Source organism: Sapajus apella, unplaced genomic scaffold (assembly GCF_009761245.1).
Source record: "Sapajus apella isolate SASKATOON/1434 unplaced genomic scaffold, GSC_monkey_1.0 scaffold1, whole genome shotgun sequence".
Classification (NCBI taxonomy): Eukaryota; Metazoa; Chordata; class Mammalia; order Primates; family Cebidae; genus Sapajus; species Sapajus apella.
Window position 1 is genome coordinate 73617925 of NW_022436941.1, and position 21979 is coordinate 73639903.

Here is a 21979-nt window from a genome sequence, read left to right on the forward strand (position 1 = left end):
GCGCAAGGGTGGCTCGTTCTTTTGTGCATCTCTTTGCCTCTAGTCTTAAACTGGATGGATGGGAAAGAAAAGACTGTCTAAAAATGAAGGCATAATCACTAACCATTAAAATTCCTGCCCTTGGCCACCTTCCTTTCTTACATAAGAAAGTTGATTTAAAGTAAACTGTTGTTGAGTCCACTGAAAGTTGATTTAAAGTAAACTGTTGTTGAGTCCACTGAAAGTTGATTTAAAGTAAACTGCTGTTGAATCGAGTTTTGACTGTAGTAGAAAGAGGAGAAGGTAGGATTAAATCTTTAAATGCTGAATAAACATGGAACTGTTTTGGAGTTGAAGGCTGAGAAGGAGCCTGGAGAATAGGGGACTCAGCAGCATTTTTACAGGTCAGGGGTTGAGATGGAAAAAATGGGGACCAGGAGTGGTAACTTTTATCTTTTTTCTCATTTAAAGACCCATGTAAATAGAATAAAAAGAGAAAAGAAATAAGCAGTTAGAAAACAGATGGCTTTCTATAATGGTTTTCATCCCATTAGAATCATGTTTTGACAATAAGGTCCTGCAGAAAAGAACTGGAATACTTTTCTCCACATTTTACCCTGCACCATTTTCTGCGCATATTAACCTAGACCTGTATAATAAATAAACCACCTGAAAAGAATTCCAGGAAGGAATTGGGGAAGCCTCTATGGTCTATCTCAGTCTACGTAGAAAGAAGAATCTATGATTTCTTCATTAAAGGTGCCATATGCATCTGTCAAAATGTTCCCAGAGAGACTCGTCAGGTTCCCTCTGGATCCTCCAGTTCAGACACAGTCCCCTTCCCCAAAGGTCAGCTAAGTAGGCTGTGAGGTCATGTTAAACACATACAGAACAGAGATGTATTGTCGCATGTGAAGGGTTCCCATTTCTCCCCTCAGGGAAGAAGCTCAAATTTCCCATAATCCTTTACTTCAGTTATTTCTGATTATTAAAATCCTACTGCACCACTTCCTTCTGAATAAGTTCTTGCATCACCTTTCTAGCATTTTGCTTTTTATTTCCCAGATAGATCCAAGGTTCAAGTCCTGGGTATAATTTATTTTGAGGACTATTCCCTTTTCAGTCATGTTTTCACTCACGATATCAACCTTCAATTATTATTATTATATTTTAAAATGTTATTACAATTCTAATTTTTTTCTGTGTGTATGAAGGTGATACAAAGTCACATAAAATATTTATATGATATTCTTTATGATTAGAAATTACCTAACTAAATAAAACAAAATTTCTGTCTATTAACAAACAGTCAAAAACTGCTGGATGAATGATCACTAAATGGGGAGGGAATGTTTAGGATGATGTGATTTAAAATATAATGGTTTTCATCCCGTTAGAGTCATGTTTTGACAATAAGATCCTAAAGAAATTCAGACTGGGGGGCCCTGGGCAGCCATCCTCCTGGAAAGCTGAATGTGAAGGAGGGCGAGAGGCCAGGGTACTACTGTTGAAGGAGGCTTGCCAAACCTATGAAGACACTGAGGACAGCTTCAGACTTGAGCTGCAGATCTAAAGTCCCAGGGCCAATGCTTTGAATTGCAGGCTCAAGACCAGCCTCACATGTACACTACACATGGTCTGTTGCAGAGTGAGTGGTAGCAGGGATTCCTGTATTTGATGGTGATTTGGGGTTCTCTTGAGCAAAGCTGGGTTGACCAGATTGTAAATAATAATAATGACAGTGACAACAATAATAATAACAAAGCATTTGTCAAGTGTTTGCTCTCTAAGTTTGGTAGTAGGCATATGACACATTGCTTCATTTAATCCCCACAAGAAACTTCTGAAGTAGGTGATACTATTATCCCCTTTGCAGGGATGAGGAAATACATTTGCAGAAGTTAAACAGTTTGTTCCCGGGTGCAAAGCTGCACGGTGGCAGAGACAGCATTTGAACCCACGGTTAGCCTTAATTCAAAGCCCTTGGTTCTAAACACTGTGCTTATTTCTGGCAACAATCTTCCATGTAGTGGTCAGAGCAGTCACTCATCACTACAGCATGTTTTCCACTTTCTTAAAATATTACACCTGTGGCTCAAGCCAGTTGGCCTTGGTGAGCAGCCCCTTCAGGGGATGTTCTGAGTTATCTGATGTGCTGTAGCCCCTGCTTATTTTCTGACCTCCACCCCTGTGCAGCTCAGGCCACACTACTCCTCAGCCTCTTCATCTGGTGTTCTCACTTCCACCCCTCCACCTTCTGCTGAGCTGCTCCTGGAGCCAAGAGGAGCCTCCAGCTCCACTGCCAAATCCACCTCCTCCTCCTCCTTGCTTCAAGGCAAGTGGCACCCTGTCTTCCCTCCCATCAGGCTTTGCTCAGTGAAAACAAGAGGAGTTTCTTTCTTGCCTCCTAGAAGCCTTTATTCACCTCTTGTACCACTCTCTGAAGTTGATACTTCACCTATGGCTGCTCCAGCCATGTATGCTTAATGTAAGTGCTTATTATTGGTCCTGTCAATCTCTGGGGCTGCGAAGGTAGGTGCAGATTTAACAAACATCCATTGTTTGTGACAGGTGTTATTCTACTATGTCCCAATGCTCCAGATACTGAGGATACAATAGTTTCAAAGGCATGCAGAGGACTTTCCCTCATTCTAGCCCTCTCATTTCTGTGTTAGGGCATACACTCCCACAGGATAGTTCTGGAGACAGACTGCCTGAATTCACATCCCAGCTTTTCTACTTACAGCCTGTGTGACCTTGGCCAAGTTAGCTAACCTTTCTGTGCACCAGTTTTTAGTAAATTGGGAAACACTAATAGCATTTCCCTCAAAGTTGTTTAGAATTAAATAAGTTAATACATATATTGAGAAATATTAATATGTACTGAGAACTTACAGCATGCCACGATTCAAAATACATTCAAAGTATTTTGAATAGTGGCATGCTGTAAGTTCTCAATATATGTTAATTTTTTGGATTACTTTTTAAAGATAATTACACAAGTGGGTGGCAGAGATCTTCCTTTGAAAGTGTTCTTAAGTCTCTTGCTGTGCCTGCAATGGTGCTTTCCACAGTGAGTAACAGGGCCAGTGGAGGAAGAGTTTATTTTAAGGTCAGAATGTATCTCGGGCCCCCTCAGAGCAAGCTGTGTTCACCAGAGTCTCTAGCCTCATTTTGATATCTATTTGAGGAAAGACAAATGAATACTCAATGTCTTTTACTGTTTGTGTAAGACACATGCTTTAATTTCCACGAAACAATTCCCAAGGTTTTCCCATCAAAAACATCCTCTGCCTCAAAGAGAAATGACAAGACTTACCTTGATTTTTCAGTGGTAAAGGCATAGTTTCCCTGAGTTTGCTTAAAAGGTTTTTCATTTCTCGCATGTCTCTGTAAAGTTGATAAAAAGACAGAATAATCAGTTGTAAATTTTCAAAACGAAATCTCAAACAATCTGTTCTATGAGACAACTGAAGGATGAGAGTCTGTGTCTAATTGTACTAGCTCTAGTTTGCACTAGGCAAATATTGAATTTATTTTGCTTTTACAAGAAAAAAAAATCTGAGATGGGTTGGCTCAGGAAAAAATGAGAGCTACTCTGCCAAACATTTCTACAGGGCATTCTTCTGTAGGAGCCCTCATCTCTGCCTCTAGTCTGACCTGGCTGAGATCAGAGAAGAGCCATTGGTCACGAGGACAGTGCTTTAGATTTATAAAGAGAGGCCAAGGGTGTACAACTGGAGCAACAGGGCAAACTTGAGGAATGGGTGATGGTGCTATCCAGGCTTTATGGTCAGAGGACTATAGTGGCTGTGTATATTCACTTGCTGTTATTTGCTTGTTTTTCAAAATTTGTATAAATTTAAGGGGTACAACTGTAGTTTTGTAACCTTGACATATTGCATAGTGGTGAAGTCTGTGTTTTCTGTGCATCCATCACCCCAATAATGTGCATTTTACCCACTGAGTATTTTCTCATCACCCATACCTTATCACCCTTCTGAGTCTCTGATGTCTATCATTCCATACCCCATGTCCATGTGTACCCACCATTTAGCTTCTACTTATAAGTGGGAAATTGTGCTATTTGGTTTTCTAAGTTGCTTCACTGAAGACAATGGGCTCCAATTCCATCTTCTGCTTGGTTTTAAAAGTCTCTTATTACCATGATTAGAATTCAGTGTAACTCAGGTATTAAGCATTCACCAGGGCCAACACTTATTAAATTGACTTGGAATAACAAAAGAGTAACAAATTCTAAAACTTCCAGAGAAGAACTCCTTACAATGGCTGAAACAGAAGGGGGTGCAGTATGAGAAAGAGAGGGAAAACCACCCCACCTGGGGACAGCTGGGCCTTCCTCTAGCAGGGACCCGTCCCTCCACACTTCCTGACTTCAGCTTACAGCATGCCGTGCCACTGCACACATCCAATATCTTCCCTCATCTCAGAGCATACGTGGTCATAAAACTCCCAAACTGTAAAGCAGGAAGCCATCTCAGGAGGCTTCTAGTCTAAGGTAGGGGAGAACTGACCTTGTGAAACCCTTGGTACAATGGTTCCTACCCATGTCCAGGTAGTTGTGCATTGAAGACAGTGCACTTGAAACCACAGGATGCAGTGGCAGATTTCATTTAAAACAGCCAGGAACATAATTTGGTACAAAAAGCAGATGCATCTTTTAATTAACTGAGGATAGGTAAGCACTGGCAGGTACCATGGGTTTAGGAAAGTTTTGTGGGGAAGATCATCCTAAAGTTGAAGAAATTGTACTCATTTATTTTTCTTCTGGCATTTGAGGAAAGACAGTCACCATTTAATTTTAGGTATGAAACCCTTCAGTCCGCTTCACAAAACACTACTGTTCTGTTGAGCACGGTTTGAGGACCACTTTCTTAGGGTAATTCTGGAGACCTCATGGGGGCTCCTTTTCAAGTATTGACTGATATGTGAGGAGTAACTCAAGTCTCAGTAATAAGTGATTGGGAAAAAAAAGGGAAAGCAGCCTTGAGGATCTGCAGAAATATACCTGTAAAAACATTCCGGCTGGGTGCGGTGGCTCACACCTGTAATCCCAGCACTCTGGGAGCCCAAGGTGGGTGGATCATGAGGTCAGGAGATCGAGACCATCCTGGCCAACATGGTGAACTCCTGTCTCTACTAAAAATACAAAAAAACTTAGCTGGGCATGGTGGTGCACGCCTGTAGTCCCAGCTACTTGGGAGGCTGAGGCAGGAAAATTACTTGAACCCAGTACGTGGAGATTGCAGTGAGCCAAGATTGTGCCACTGCACTATAGCCTGGATGACAATGCGAGACTCCGTCTCAAAAAACAAAAAACAGACCATTCCAAATCCACTCCCATGGGTGTGAGGTGTGAGGATGTGTCTATGGGCTGCATGCTGATCAGGTGAGAGAGGAGGGCAGGAGAAAGGAAACAGGGCCCCACGTCCACAAATGCAAAGCACAGTCTGTTTTCATTTAAGATTTCAAAGGCAGTTGGAATGGGTGAGAAAGGGCTAGGAATGCAACATGGGGGATTGAGGCAAGGTCTCCTCTAATAAAGCACCCATTCTCCACCTTGGCTGTGCACAGGAGAATCACCTTAAGCCCAGGTCCCACCCCAACAGAGTCTGATTCAGTTGCCTTATAGTGGCACCAAGCGATCAGTATTTTAAACATTCCCTCATGATGACTTAACTGTATAGCCCAGTTTGAGACCCATAATCTCTCAAGGCAGAGAGCCAAGGAGAACTGAGTTAGCCACATCCCAGACCAGGTCCACTGTGCCTACTTCCATTTCCTTTGACCAGAATCTGGGCTTTCAGGCTGAACTGAACCATTGCCAACACTGGGCCATAACTATCCTACTCTTACCACCAACCCTTCTTATAAGCTTATAAGGCTTAGATACAGCTGCTGTCCAAGGTTTGCAAAGGAAAATGGCTTCGCTGATGGTTTATGCCCTGATACGGCATTTCAGCAGATATATTTTTTTTTCCTAAGAACAGAGCTCAGAATTTTCTATTTTATAAATTAAGATAAATCAGTCCCTCATCATTTGTCTATAGTGCAATCAAACTGTGCCAAACAGCTTTATTGTTTGAATTGTTGTATTCCAAGCTTATACAAAATCCAAGTTTTATTAATAGCACATAATTACCACATGTTCCAATTTTCTATAAACATAGAAATTTGGTAATTAGCTTTAGAATTATATTACAATCTGAAAGTAGAACCACAATGGCTATAAATGCCATTGTGTGTTATATTTCTAAAAATAAAAAAAATAAAATGTTCATTATCTTGTCAGTGACTCAACCTCATACACACAGAACACTCAGTAGAACTGCCCAGTATTCATTTAGCTGCTTGGTGCGAGCTCTGGGGACATTAGTAGCAAAGGGCACAGATATCAGTGTAAAGGCAAATAAACAAGAGCCTTATCTTACTGCCTCACAAAATGTCATTTTTAGCATCTAGATAGGAAAAGGTATTTATTATAATATTATTATTACTCTCTTTTCCGAAATAAAACAAAATTACTGTAGAGTCTCTTCTTTTCAGGAAATAAACTGCCTCTCTAGAAGTGAGCTACTGAAGTTAAGACAATGAATTAACTTGCTTTGACCACTGAGGGGCCACCAGCCACCTTATGGAGAGTAAGGGAAGGGAGCCCTGGGAAAAGCCCTTTGTGAAATGGACAGAAGGTTTAGCCCCCGAATGGCAGCTAAGCAGCCTGTTCCATATACCTGAAATCTGAGACTCTACTGGAGGCATCTTTGTGTAATTTTGGATTTTCTCCCTTAAACAAATGGGAATTTTGGGCACCAGCCCAGTAGGTGAACTGTGACAACATGTAGACTTTCTCCCCTCCAAGGCAGCACACTGTTCTCATTTTCCACAGAGATACAATGTGTTGGAGTGGGAGAAGCAGAGGCCTGGGAGCCTGCGCCTACTGTGGGTGCTGCTAGTGTTCCTCCGCAGGATTTGGACTGCTTACCCTCTCTTGTCTCAGTTTTCTTGTCTGCAGATTAGGCAGTCTTCAGGGTCCCTGCCAGCACTCTGCTCCTCTGGCACACCAAAGAAAGCCCTGTTTTTGAGTCTGAACTAGAAAACCTTGTCTCTCTGTGGCTCCTAAGAGCATTAGCTGGAGGAGGATTGGCAGCCTATTCAGGGTAACTTCCCACTTACCTTTCAGTGTTCTCAATGTCTGTGGAAACCTGCCAGGAATGTTGCTGACTATCTATGGGGGATGATGAGGAGTCTTCTAGGGCAGGTGTTTCAGCACTTTCCTCAATTTTGCAATCCAAACTCTTGGTTCCCCCACCAAGTTCCTTTCCTAAGAGAGGGAGGGTGTTGGTAAAGAGAAGAGGAATAAAAACTCATAAATGCAGGTTCTATACACAGGATGTCATTGCAAAGGTTGGCTATACATTGAGTCAAATGCTCCATTAGCCCTCACAACTTTCTTAGTAATAAAATAATTATATATACATGTATGAGTGTGTGTGTTTGTGGGTGTATGTATGGCATGTCTTCACAACATTCTGGAAAGACAGCATGAGGTCAGTGCAACCTAAAGATCAAGATAAAATTAAGGCCTCTGTCTTTGGTAGAGTATTAGTGTTTTATATCCCATTCTTAGTGAATTAGATTAAGTTAGCTCAGGAGGAGGAAATTAGCTTGTGAAATCTACTGGCTTTTAGTGCTTCGATGCAGGGGCAGGTAAAAGGGCCAGGAACAGGTGACACCCAGCAGAAAGAATGAGAGCCCCTGCTGTTTTCTCTGATTCTAAACACTGGCCCTCTCAGCTTGCAGCAGGGATCATGCAGCTGCCTTCCAATTCCTTGGCTCTCCAGTCTCCTTCAGCACATCTTCTATGAGAAGAGAGCCCGACCTTGATTCAGCCTTACACTGCTGAGACCATAAAGCACCATCAACTCAAGTGTGAACATCATGTGCTGGGTAGCCGTCCACAGCAATGCACTGCGTACCCACTAAGACTTGTATTTACCATGATTGACCTCAAGTGAATAAATCAGTACTTTCTAGAAACAAATCTTCAAACTGGTTCAGCCATAAATTTATATGAAATTACATAGAAAGTTGTGGTCTATGGCCTAGGCATAATCTCTGAATGTCTTTTATTCTTTTTTGAAAATCTGTGCATTCACAGGGGGTATCCTAGTACCATGGAAATGGTCAATGAGGCCTGAGAACTGAATTTTAAACCTGGCTTAATCATTTGTTCATTCACTCACTCATTCATTCATTTATTTACAAATATATCTTGAGTGTCAGCTACCAGCACTGGGATTGATGCTAGAGATAAAGAGGTGAAAGAAAGTGTCTCAGGAGCTTACAGTGCTAGAGTTAAACAACAAAAACATTATACAAATAATTACAAAGCTGTTGTATAACATTATGTAGTCTGGAAAAAGGATAACTATTATATATAGTTTTTTCTTCCTTTATCCAGTTTTATTTTTATCATGTAGATATAACTCCAGACTAGTTGTTAAGCAACTCTTACAGCCCGTATCATTTAACATTCTTGAGGCCGTGGCTGTATCAGCTCACCTCTTAGCTCAGTTTTCCTAATCCTGCTGTGATTGTTTTGCATTAACAAGAAAACTAACGAAAAAATGAAACATACAAACTTGTGAAGAGGATGGCTGCTCACGATAAGATCTAACAGGAAGTTTTTTCCTTGGATTCCTGCTGGAGGGAAGTAGCAAAAATCTCATCCTGCAGTTTCTAACCCATGTGGTAATAGCACAAGGAGAAAGAGCGAAGCAATTAATTGGTTGTATGCCTTTCACCAACCTATAGTAGAAATCAACCTCTGGACATTCAGCTAGAGCACATGTACAAGTTTACTGATGAGAAATTTTGATCCTTTCTTGTGTGCTTTATGCACATTGATCCTGGATGATGGGACTTGCCTGAGGAATTGTTTTTCCAATTTTATGGTATGCTCTTGCAGGGATGTTAATTAAGCACATAATTTAGCACATTACCATTTCACAGTTGGAGGGCATTGACCTCTTAAAAGCATTTGCATTTTGCCTCCTGGCAGAGTACGGCAACTGCAGTGAGTCTACCAGCCACATATCTCTAGGCAGGGTCAGCCTTAGGATGTGAGTCTGAGCAGGGGTAGCTAAGGGGAGGGGGCAAAAACAGGGCTCCCCAAAACAGTCCTCTGCTTTTCAAAACCTGAAGGCTTCTGTTACACTCCTGTGGGTTGGAAATGCCTTGGGGAATGGATTATGATTTGGGCATCAAAGAGGAGGAGGGGAAGAAGATTCACCAGAATTCTCTGGTTCATGGGCTTTGGGGCCATATTATTCCCTGTCCTGTGGTCCAGGATAAGAGCCTGAAGCTTTTATCCCAATGGAGACAAGGGAGGACAGTGGGAAATGTGATATTCCTGGTTGGAGTCCTCTCTCCACCTCCCTCATATTAAACCTTTTACATGCAAAGCCATAAATGGAATCTAGTTGACAAACTTTTGATTATACTTAACACCTGCGATTATTCTGCTACTTACAAGACAAATGCCTTTCCGTAACTTTTTCAAAGTAAAGCATCATTTTAAGGATTTCAAAGATCCTGAAACAGCCCTATGGGCTTGTGAAGGGAGGTAATAACCTACTTTTCCTATTTTCAGTGACTTTTAGATCTAACTCTGCTAAAGTAGCTGAACCAGAATGGAAACCATGAATGTTGGCCCTCAGTTTAGGGGTTTCTGTGAGCTCAAAAAATCTCAGCAGAAGTTTGATATAGTATCTTCTTAGCTAACATGCCTTAAAAGATAGAAAAGATCAATATGGATTTAAAAGGTTTTCAATTCCGGAATGTATGTGGTGTCATGTTTACTCTGCAAGTGAAGTATAATTGCTCTCATTTACCAATAGTACTGGACTTTATGTTAGGATCCCTTTTCACCACATTACCTGTTTATTGCCTTCATAGAAAGATCCTCTATCAGAAATGATCTTGCTTATGTATTTGGTTACTAGTTTATTGTTTGCCATTCCCAGCCCCACATTCATCTCTCACCTCCAAACTTTGTAGATAAACTCTGTAAAGTCAATAATTATACCTGTCTTCTTCAATTCTGTAAGTCTACTGCAAAAGACCAAGGCTTACACACAGTAGGATCTCAATAGACACACAGCATTAAAATATGTAATTATACTATATATGTTACACAATCTGCTTTGCTACTGTAGTCCGGCTTAGAGATATTTTAATGTTAGTGCATTTTAATTTATGGAATGCTTTCTAATGGATGGGCAGTATTCCATAATAAGGAATTTAGGTTGTAATTTTTTTCTTTTTCCACAATATGCCAATATAAAACAGATCCTTTGAGGCAGAATACTGAGACAAAGTATATGTACGCACATTTTACATTTTAATATATATTGCCAAATTGGCCTCTGAAAAGGCTATGCTAATTTATACTTTACGTCCACCAGTGATAAACCAGAGGGCCCATTTCCCCACCTCTTTTCCAGCACTTCATATTATCAACATTTAATTTTTGCTGACCTAATGGGGAGGAAATAGAATCTCATTGCACTTTTATTTTTCATTTACTTTGTTTGTACTGAGGTTAAACTTCTTTTCTTTTTTGTTTTCTACTTTGTTTTTTAAAAGAATTTAAGTTCAGGGGTACAGGTTCAGGTTTGTTACATAGGTAAAAATTTATTTTCCCATGTTTAATTGACCACCTTTGTTTGTTCTTTACATTTTCTATTTGTATCATTTCCCATTTAAACAATGGGTTGCCTTTCTTATTGATTTGTAGGGCTTCTCTCCATATAATGGGTACTGATTATTTGCTATATATACTGTTTATATCTCTTACTCTGTCATGTCTTTTAATTTTGTTTGCAATGTATTTTGTCAAAAGTTAAATTTGTATAGTCAAAGCTGTTCATCTATTCTTTTATGTGTTTTGGTATTATGTCTTGCCTATATTTTCTTCTAATACTTGCAGAGCTTTGAAATGTTCAGTTCTGTAATTCATCTGTAATTTACTTTTATGTATGGTATGATATAAGAATCTAAATTTTTAGCTCAAATGAAGAGCCAATTGCCCCAACAGCATCTACTGACTTTTCTATTGACTTTGCTCTTTCTAATTTATTAAGTGCCCACATAAATGTGGGTTTATTTCTGGATATGCTATTTTATTTTATTTTATATTTATTTATTTATTTGTTTATCCTTGTGTCAATTCCACGACATTTTAATTATTATGTTTTTAGTATTTGATAGAGAAAGTTCTCCTTCAGTGTACTTTTTCCACTGAAATTTTGAATCCACTGCAATAAAACTATAAATTACTATCATGTGAGACTTTGACCTTTATTAAAGCATGAATCATTGATTACTTTTTAAGCATTGTCTAGGTTTAATGGTTTATTTAAAATGTTTTCTCTTCTTAATTTTGATAATTCATTCGTCCTAGAAAACCATCCACTGACAACATTTTTAATAGTAGAAAGTTGAATATGGTTTTCCCTTGTAACTGTTTCATACCCTAATGCTGTTTATTTATGGCTCCTGATTTCTTTGTTTACCACCTTTTCTTGGATTTCAAACATATCTTCCTCTTTCTCGAATTCAGTTTTTATTTTTGGAAGCATATCCTTGACTAATTACTTCAGAGGAGACCTGTGGAATGCAAAATTTCTTAGTTTTTACATGACCAAAAATACATTTTCTTCTTTTACTCTCTCTCTCTCCCTTGGTGCTCACACTTAGATTCTAATTGGCTGGATATATAAATTCATTTTCAAACTAAGTTTTTCTAATAACTAGTATGACATTGTTCTTTTCTCTTTTTATACTTAGGGATGCACCAAATTTTTTTAAACTTTGATTAAATATGGTTCAATACAATTTGATTCTATACTATTATTTAATATGTAGTCTATATTTAAATTTCCCCAATGGTTTCAATAAAATACTTTCTCATTTCTTTTAAAATGAGGGGTCCATTTAGGGATTATGCACTGCATTTACTCTTTTTTTTTGAGACAGGGTCTCACTGTGTCTCCCAAGCTTAAGTGCAGTGATGATGATAGCTCACTGCAGCCTTGAACTCCTTGAGATTTCACCTTGCTTGCAAATTAGGCTATTGTAGTTTCATGGATGCTGGAAGAAGACATGAGATTTCTGGGTCAGATACAAAGGTTGTTTATTACTCACAGAACAGCAATAGCCAGAGGATCAGCATTTGTGCTGGTTTTTTGAGTCCTAATTCCCACAGTGAGGTGCAAAAGGGCCAAACAGTACTTGCACTCACACTGGGCTGTATGACAGGAGGGGAGAACCCTGAGCTTAGGGATGCTGTGTCTTTTATAAGAATGTCTGCCCTTTGCTGAAGAGGGAAACATTTTCATTGTACTGAATAGTAAGCATGCCTTGCTCTGAAAGAAACACTGTCTCTGTTTTCCAAGGCATTTCCTAAATAAACATCCTTGAAAAGATAGGGTAAAATAAACGACAGTCAGTGCCTTATTTTTGCAAGATGTACAGAATGTGAGAGACCAATGGAGAATTGTCTCCCAACACTAATTAACCCATCTATTTTTATTTGATTGATAACATTTTTACTTCCAACAAATTTGGCTACTTCCTTTATGTTAAAGACAAAACTTGTTTTATGAATTTGCACTCATAAATCTCTTTGCATATATTGATCACATATATTTTAAATTTGTATCACTTTAAAAGTTTGTTCAAGTATTGGTCATTTGTTGTATTTTATTTTCTTTTTATAGTGTTTGTTTTTCTTAAAAATGTTGTCATTCCTGAATGTCTATTCAAATTTGTTTTTCAGGACCTCTGTCTCCCCATTAGTATAACAATGTCCTTCTTCTGGTGATGATGGAGAAGGGGCAGGGTGTGTGGCTGGATGATATGGGTGTAAAGCATTTCTTCTGGGTGCGAGAGTTTCCCATCTCCAAAGAGGGTACCTGGGTATCCTGCCTGGTTTTGGCCCCGTGCCTGATCTAAGTTTCCTGTTTACAACTCCAACACCAGTGAAATATATTGAGTAATTTAGTCTGGAAAAAGCACTATAGTCATGTGCTCACTTTCTTTTTCTTCTGCAGCTGTCCTTGTGGAGGCTCAGATTTATTTTATACTCTTTTCTGCTTTGCTGCCCAGTCCTGACACTCACACTAGGTGTCCTCCTGGGGCAAGCACTGATAGTCTCTGCCGCTCAGTGTGGGGTAGCCCAGCTTTTCCTTAATACAATTTCAAACATGAATTTTCCTGACAGCATTTCCAGCAATCTTTCCCATGATTTGCATTTGTTGACTCTGAGTTTGAAGAATCTCTGGAATTGATCTCATTTTCACAGAAAATTTCTCCTGCTTGAATTTCTTCTTGAGTTTCTTATCTGCTAGGGTTTCCTCAGTTCATTTATTTTCACCAATCTGATCCCAATTGCTTTCTAGCTTTGACAGATTTCTCAACATTTCTAGTTTGTTGAAGTCATCCTTCCTTGTTTTTCAAGGTTGTGGGAGACTGTTTTGTGTTTGTTATCCTCTATTTTCTTTTACTCTTACTACTAGAAATGGCTGTGTGACAGAGCTATGGCCCATGGACTCCAAGCATGAATGATGTACGCCTCTTCCACACTGGCCCCTAGAAGTCCTCCTGTAGGATCCTGCAGGATTTCCTTGTCCCCCCATTGACCATTTGACGAATGCAGAGAATGGAAAGAGCAACATTGCCCACTCTACCTAGCTCTGGCATTGGACTGTGCCATTAGTGAATAATGAATTTGATGGTTCTAATCCATTGAGATTTGGTGTTATCTTATACAGTAGTTATCCTATCCTGACAAACACAGGAACTAATATGGATTTCTTCCTTTTATTATATGTTTTTTCTTTATTTCAGTGGATTTTCACCAGAAAGGAAAATATATGCATAAGTTCAGTCCAACATCTCTGGATAAACTTTTCCTCTAAGTATACTCTCTTACTTTTGACAATAGATACAGAACAAAAGCAGTTCATTCACTTATTCAATAACAATTAATTGAAACTTTACTCTGCTCCAGGCACTCTGCTAGGTGCTGGGGATACAACGGTGAACATACTCATGGTGATCAAAGTCTAGAGAGGACAACAGGTAAGAAACCAGGCAACCAACTCTCAATGTACCGTGTGCCATTATTATTATCATGGAATTTCTTGAGAGACACATTAAGTGGGCGTTGGCCCAGGCTTGGAGGGTGAGGAAAATCTTTCTGAAGAAAGTTATGACCTTCATAAGTTATGGCTTGGAGGGTGAGAAAAATCTGAAGAAATTTATGACCTTCATAAGTTATCTAAGTTATGACCCCAAAAAAGTATAGGGATGGGCCAAGTGAAAGGGACAGGGGTAGGGTGAGGTAGGATGGGTCATATGTCCCAGGCAGAGGAAAAAACTGGAAGGAACCTGCAAGTTGATGTTCCTCAAAGTAGTTCAAGATGGCTCGAGTTGGGTAGGTCAGGGTATAAGGGTAGGTGAGGCGGGGATTACTGGTGAGATATGAGACTGAAGACGTTCGCAGGGTCAGTTCATATTCTTCTGCACCACTTAAGAAGGCAGCAGAGTCATCCAAACCTGGAAGGTGGCCCATTTGAGTTATTTATCCTCAGCATCCCCCGCTTTGACAGGTTATCCTCAGAACTGAGCACTTGTTTTCACATATCAGGTGGGCTCTCTGCCCTCTTCTTGGAAAAGAGGTCAACCTGTGCCTCCAAATGGTGACTTCAAGTCAATGTTTTGCTTTGCCCAAGGGAGTTGATGTACATTTGAAATCATTTCTTATTATGAAATGAAAAACTCCATCCCCTGAAAATTCAATTTCAGGCCTCAGTGAACAAATATTTTCTCAGGAGGGGATGGGGGTAGGGGAGGAAGAGAACCCTTAGAGCACCTTAAAATCATACCATGCTGGTTGAATCATTGTTTAGAACTAGGACATCAAAAACTTGGCAACTTTCCTTAGAGTCTTGCAAAGCTCTTAGCCTTCAGCTCCTTGGGGATTTCCATGTATTTTTAGTTTGTTTATGGATAATATAATAGGCATGTTTGAGGAAAATTTAAGGGAAGCCACCCATGAAGCACATAACAAATTGGAAGCCTGGTTATTCTTACATTCGTGAGAAATTGCTGGTCATTCAGGAGAAACAAAAACACATCTGACTAGGGGGCAGTCTCAGGGGTGCAATAGAGCACTCTCAGCTTCAGAAGTCCTCAGCACAGGCACCAGAGGAATGGGCTGGGAGTCCTTTATCACACCCACTCTAGAGACCTCTTTCCTTCGCATCTTATTTCTCCCATCCTTTCTCTTCCAGTTGTGTTTCCCCCATTCTACTTTACTTTTTCTTTTCCCTTTCCATTCCTTCTTGCTTTCCTGCCTGTCTTCAGCCTGCCAGTGACAATGGGAAGTACTGCCATAGATAGTGTCTTTTTGGACATCCTTAGTTTGGTCTCTAGTGTCCAGTAGAGTCAATTTATCTATTTGAGTAAATTTCTCCAGGAATCAAAACAAATAAACCAATCTTCTCTGGGATGATACTGTATCACTGCCCTATCACTTCCTTGGTGGCAGGAGTAAATTTCCTACATCTTTTGTGCTCCTGACACATTACCTGCTATGATACTACGCACAGAACAGGCTTTCAGGATAGTTTTCATGCTGACTGAATGTGAACAACAAAATGAACATGGCTTACATCAGATTCATGGATGCTTATCCCAACAGTTATACTAACTCTGATGCATTTTCATAATTGCTAGGTGATTTTTAACTCCATCACTGTGAAAAGGACCGGGGAAATGCGGGCTGTTTTTTTAAGTAATCCACTTTTACTCTCTTGTGTTTCTAAAAAGTATGTAGCTTAACTAGAAATAAATTATATTAATTCAGTTAGTCATTTACCCCTATTAAAAAGTAGTTTCAAAGGTTTTTCCACACAACAGTAAGAAGGTATTCTTAGGGCCATAAAACACATGGCAAAAAATAATAATTACACCACACCCAGAGCTCCATTCTTCCCATGCACTGGGAGATAAACATTTTCCAATTCAGAAGAGATAGAAAACCATCCCCTTCCCCCACTGCCCTATGGGCTCTGGGCTCCTTGTGGCACTGCTGTCCCATCACAGCCCCCAGGGTAGCAGCCTTCATGGTAGTGCCAAGTAGCTGTGTAAGAAGCACAGAGCCCCTTTGGACCACAAGAAAAGAGCAAGCAATAGAAGATACATTCAAAGGATGTCCTATGGGACTCTGATTGCTCCCTTTCCAGCCCCTAACATAGAGTAGCACAGTGTACAAGATGTATTTACTTTAGAGTTAATTAATTCAGACTTTTCCATACTGGATGTCATGGCTAACTCATGTGCCTTTTGGATCACACAAATATTTCATTTTATTTATTTACCTTTACTGTATATAATAGTTTCTTAGAATTAAACTTTTTTGCCCAATATAAAATATTTTGTAAATAAGATGATCTATGGAGTTTAAATTCTCTCCAGCCTTGAGGGTAACTCTCTGAACTTAGTGTTATTTTGGTAAGAAACTAAATACACGATGGATTTTAGCTATTAAGCAGGGTTCTGAAATATGCTCACTAATCATTAAATAAGATAAAATTCAGCTAACTGTGCTACTATCCTTTATTTCTCCTGTATGTCCTCCTGCCCTTCTCCAACATAGCTTAGAAAGAACGGTCTCATGTGGGGCAATAACCACAAATTTTGTAGTGGGAACAATGGGCATGATGTTGGGCAACTTACCTCAGTGAGCTTTGGGTTCCTCATGTGTAAAATGGGGCAAATATACTTGAGGATAAAATGAGATCATATGTATAATGCATCTGGCAAGTAGAAGGTACACAGTACGTGGAAGCTACTATCATTGCTATCACTATTATCCTACTCTTTTTTTTTGAGACAGAGTTTCACTCTTGTTCCACAGGCTGGAGTGCAATGGCACAATCTCGGCTCACTGCAACCTCCACCTCCTGGGTTCAAATGATTCTCCTGCCTCAGCCTCCCGAGAAGCTAGGATTATAGGTGTGAACCGCCACGCCTGGCTAATTTTTGTATTTTTACTAGAGAAAGCAGTTTTGCCATGTTGACCAGGCTGGTCTCAAACTCCTGACCTCAAGTGATTGACCTGCGTTGGCCTCCCAAAGTGCTAGGATTACAGGTGCGAGCCACCCCACCTGGCCTGCTATTATCCTGTTCTTCAGCCAACATCTTCGTTGACTAAAGGTGACAAATAGTGTCTCACTCACTGGTATATGAAGACATGGAGATAGAATAGAAGAAGGCTTTAGATTATCCTTGGGTTTCAGAAGTTGGTTATTTTTATATTCTTCAAACACTACATGTATGTTCTGGTCATTGGTAATATCAATGTTCATGAAATTGTTTCCTTCCTGTTGTTCAAGTCTCAGATTAAATTTTATCTCCTTGGAGAGCTTTGACTGCCCCTTCCAAAGTAGCCACCCAGTTACTTTCTATTACATCATCATCCATTCTATTTCAATTATTTGCATTGCACTTATTAGTATTTGAGACTTTTAGAAAAGTTGTTTATTTAAATTCTTTCTTTCCCCCTCCTCTCTTTCTTCTCCCTCCCACTATCTCTGCTCTGTCTCTCTCTCTCCTCTCTCCCTCTGCATTAAAATATATATTTCATAAGAAACAAAACCTGTTCAGTCTTTTTCTTTTTTTGGGAGATAGTGTCTTGCTCTATCACCCAGGCTGAAGTGCAGTGGCACAATCTCTGTTCACTGCAACCTCCGCCTCCTGGGTTCAAGCAGTTCTCCTGCCTCAGCATCCTGAGTAGCTGGGATTACAGGTGCCGGCCACCACACCCAGCTAATTTTTGCTTTTTCACTAGAGATGGGGGTTTCACCATGTTGGCCAGGCTGGCCTGGAACTCCTGACCACAAGAGATCTGGCTGCCTCAGCCTCCCAAAGAACTGGGATTATAGGCATGAGCCACTGCACCTGGCCTACCTTTTCAGTCTTACTCATTGCAGTCTCTCACCACCCAGAACAGTGCCTTACATATGACAGATACTCAATAAATATTTCTTCAAAGAATGACTGCATGTTTCCACTTAGAATCTGAATCATAGTCTAAGATTTATTCTGCTTTATTTCTTCTAATCCATTGTTCTATTTTAGTATCAATTGCCTCATTACATTAGGAGATAAGGCAGCTATATTCTATTTCTGTCTTTATGTTGCTGGCTTCTTTTATTGGTATGGATCACCTCCTTTATATTTCTTAATATGATGCTGAATACACTGCAATTTTCACTGCTCCTATTTTATTCTTTGTCTTGAGTTCATCCTGTATTTTGCTAGAAGATGGTTCATTAATTTCTCATTAGTGCATCTTGAGCTGTTAGTTCCAGGCAGATTCTGAATTAAGATTTTTCGACTTTTAACATTTCTCTATTTTTTTCCTTTTGTGATTAAATCTCCTCTACATATTTTTATCTCTGTATTTACCATGGTGGCACATTTTAGGGAAGAACCCATCATATCTTAGAGGGAGAAAGGGAGGATGGGGTACCCTCAGAGGACCTGGGGACAATTTTGCTGTAAGCTATGGCAGAGAGGACAAGCAGAGTCAGAGGGGACCACTGACAGAACAAGGTAAACTGAGAACAAAGATGGAAAGGGCAAGTTCACATGTGAAGGGGAGCTGGATTGGAGTTTTTTGTCATCTCTGCTCTTTTCAGAATGGGGCTGTTGCCGTAACTGTTTGAATAGAGAAAAGAAAGGAAGAGAGAGGAAAGCCATGGTCAAGATGGCAGGATCATTCAATTCCCTTAGAAACCTGGCTCCACTTTCTGCCAACAAAGGGAATGAAATCGCTTTTCATCTGGTGGCAGAAAACAGGCCTTAATGGTCAATGTGATATATGGACTCAGTAATGGGAAAAGATTTCCTACCTAAGTAACTGTGAAGAAGTGAGAACAACTATTTTTCACCATAAACATAGAAATTGGACTTTGTCAAGTGATTCTTCAATCTACAACTTAAAGTGTTAGAATATGAAACTACAAGATGACTAAAATTATTCCCATCTGTCACCTTCTTAAAACAAACACAGTTTTTCAGAGCCACTCGCTACCTGATATAACTCAGTAGCCTTTATTATACGTGGATTTTACCTCACTTTACTGTAATTCGCTTTCATTTTGTTGGCTGTGAAGAAAGAAAATCACTTTAGTATTATTTTTCTTCATTTCTTTGGCAATAGGATGATCTTGCAAAGTGTAAAGGTTTTTTGAAGTAGATTGTACCAATCAGATGTATGAGACAGCAAAAATTCAGAAGCATGGTGCATGATATAAACATGAAAATCCACTGAAGGTATTGTTAAGGACTAGAAAGATAGTTATAAGTTGCTTAATTGGGAGAGAAGGAGAATCTTCATTACTAAATTCAAGATTACTGCAGGAGCTTTAGAGTTATTTGAGGCTTGTTTTTCCCCAGAAAGAAACTATATTCTTAACCCCTGCAGTGACCTTGTGTGCCCCCTCTCTCCGAAGAGTAAACTCATGTCATGACTACTCAATACAATAGTAAAACTAAGTGATATACACGATTCAATCTGAACTTCTGATGGCAGCCAGGGAGGTGGATAGACATAAAAACAAATTAAATGTATAGGTAAATGTGAAACAGTTTGGTTTCAATATCTCATCCTAATGAAAAATTGACTAGAGTCTCTCATATAGAGCCAAATTTAGTGACTCAGTTGCAATCCCTTTTTTTCCTTGATGGAAAAGAAATGCTGAAGAAGAGGGGATGGCAAACTTTTAGCACTCACACAGAGGGAAAAGAGTATAGCTTGCACAAAGGATTAAAAGACCAGTTTTTATTTTATTTTATTTATATTTTGAGATGGGGTCTTGCTGTGTCGCCCAGTCTGGAGTGCAGTGGCGTGATCTTGGCTCACTACAGCCTCTGCATCCCACCTCAAGTAATCCTACTACTTCAGCCTCCCAAGCAGCTGGGGCTACAGGCACACATCACCACACCTGGCTAATTTTTGTATTTTTTGTAGAGGCAGGCTCTCACCACGTTGCCCAGGCTGGTCTCAAATTCCTGCACTCAAGTGATCCTCCTGCTTCAGCCTCCCACACTGCTAGGATTGCAGGTATGATCCACTGTGCCTGGCCTCCGGTTTTTATTATAGCATTACAAGAAATAAACCAGACAGAGATTCTATGCAGAAAGAGATTTCAAGTGTTATAGACTAGAACGTGAGCCATAATTCCCCTAAAACCCTGGGAACTATTTGATTTCTCAAAGGAAGGCATGTAGTGAGGTCATCCAGACAGGCTTAATCCCCAGCCTGAGGCCTCACCAGAGGTACCACTGTTTGGTTAAGAGTATATTATCATGTAAAAGCTAGTCTGGCATCTTAAATCTCAGTAAGCAGACCTCTTTCTATTGAATAAATGGTCCTTTTTGCTAAAATATGACATGAAATTAAATAAATATATGTATATTTATATTTTATATACCTATATATTTATATGAATTTATATCAATTCTGGGGAAAGGAGACTAATTTCTTGATCCATGCTTTCTCCTGCTATCTCCACCACCTTGCCTGAAATTTGGAATCACCTACATTTCAATTCTTAATCAACTGCTCATTTCACGTCTATACATATTTTTCCTGAATCATGCATTTTGACTCAAGGCCTTAAGTCACATTAGCATAGCCTTCCTTCCCCATTTCTTGTTTTTATGAAGATGAAGCATGAAGCATTTGTCTGCCTTTCTCTGCAATGGTAGTAAGGCTTCCTGACTCCTCTCTGCCTACTTTTTTTTTTTTTTTTTTTTTTTGAGACAGAGTCTTACTCTGTCACCCAGGCCAGAGTGCAATGGTGCCACCTCGGCTCACTGCAACCACTGACTCCCGGGTTCAAGCAATTCTCCTGTCTCAGCTTCCCACATAGCTGGGATTATAGGCACATGCCACCATGCCTGGCTAACTTTCTATATTTTTAGTAGAGACGGGGTTTCTCTGTGTTCCCCAGGCTGGTCTTGAACTCCTGAGCTCAGGCAATCCACCCACCTCGGCCTCCCAAAGTGCTAGGATTATAGGTGTGAGCCACCGCCCCTGGCCTCTCTGTCTACTTTTATGAGTTGGGGCTCCAAGCTTCGAGGGTTGCAAGACATATGTTATGTCTCTTAATTTGTCTAACTCTTCTGTTGTAGTTTAATACTCTTGGGTTGTGGTCTATGGAACTGTCTCTTCCTCAACTCATTTCTGGCTATTCATGGTCACTGGAGCCAAGTACTCTTATTCTTTTAACCACGGCCTCCTAAGAGTCATACACTTCTGTACTAACTACAGGTTCCTGGGCAGGCAGGTTACTCTACAGTTTCCAATGATATCAAAGAAAGAACAAAACCTAGTGACATCAGCTGACATTTTCTATGCTATCTTGATGGCAGGAATATGAATTAGCACACGATAGAAACAAACCAGAAGTCCAAAATATTAACATAGTATTAATCTCTTATTCGTAATAAAGGAATTAATGGTGAGAATAAAGAAATAGAAAGCCTGTATCATACAAATATGTAACTAAAAAATTTAAAAATGATTTCTTGAATGTAATCATCCCTCCCCAAAAGCTAATATTTTGTCATTCCAGATTTTTTCAGGAAAATTGTCTAGTATATATTTTCATTCATATGTTTGCTAGCACTTTATTTTTTCTGGTTTAATGATATTTTCCTTCATGCTTACTGCTAGTGACTTATCTTCACCTTCAATATATTTCATAAGCCTACATGTTGCTATTTTCTTTACTCCTAAATTAATTAAGAATTTCTCAGCAATAAAGCAGTCTCCTCCTCCTCATTGCTTTAACTCTACTGGTACCTAGAGAAAGGTAAGAGTCTATAGGACAGCTAG

At 39.7% G+C, this 21979-nt stretch overlaps 1 protein-coding gene across 1 annotated transcript in view; it reads right to left on the reverse strand.

The window, feature by feature from the left end:
• RGS7BP (regulator of G protein signaling 7 binding protein) overlaps positions 1-21979 on the reverse strand; it is a 111396-nt gene that overhangs the window by 12277 nt on the left and 77140 nt on the right. Inside the window, exons 4-5 of the mRNA XM_032279832.1 lie at positions 7174-7321; positions 3299-3369 (exon numbers count right to left, since the gene is read on the reverse strand). Of these exons, the coding sequence (XP_032135723.1) occupies positions 3299-3369; positions 7174-7321 (219 nt within the window). The remainder of the gene's footprint in view (positions 1-3298; positions 3370-7173; positions 7322-21979) is intronic.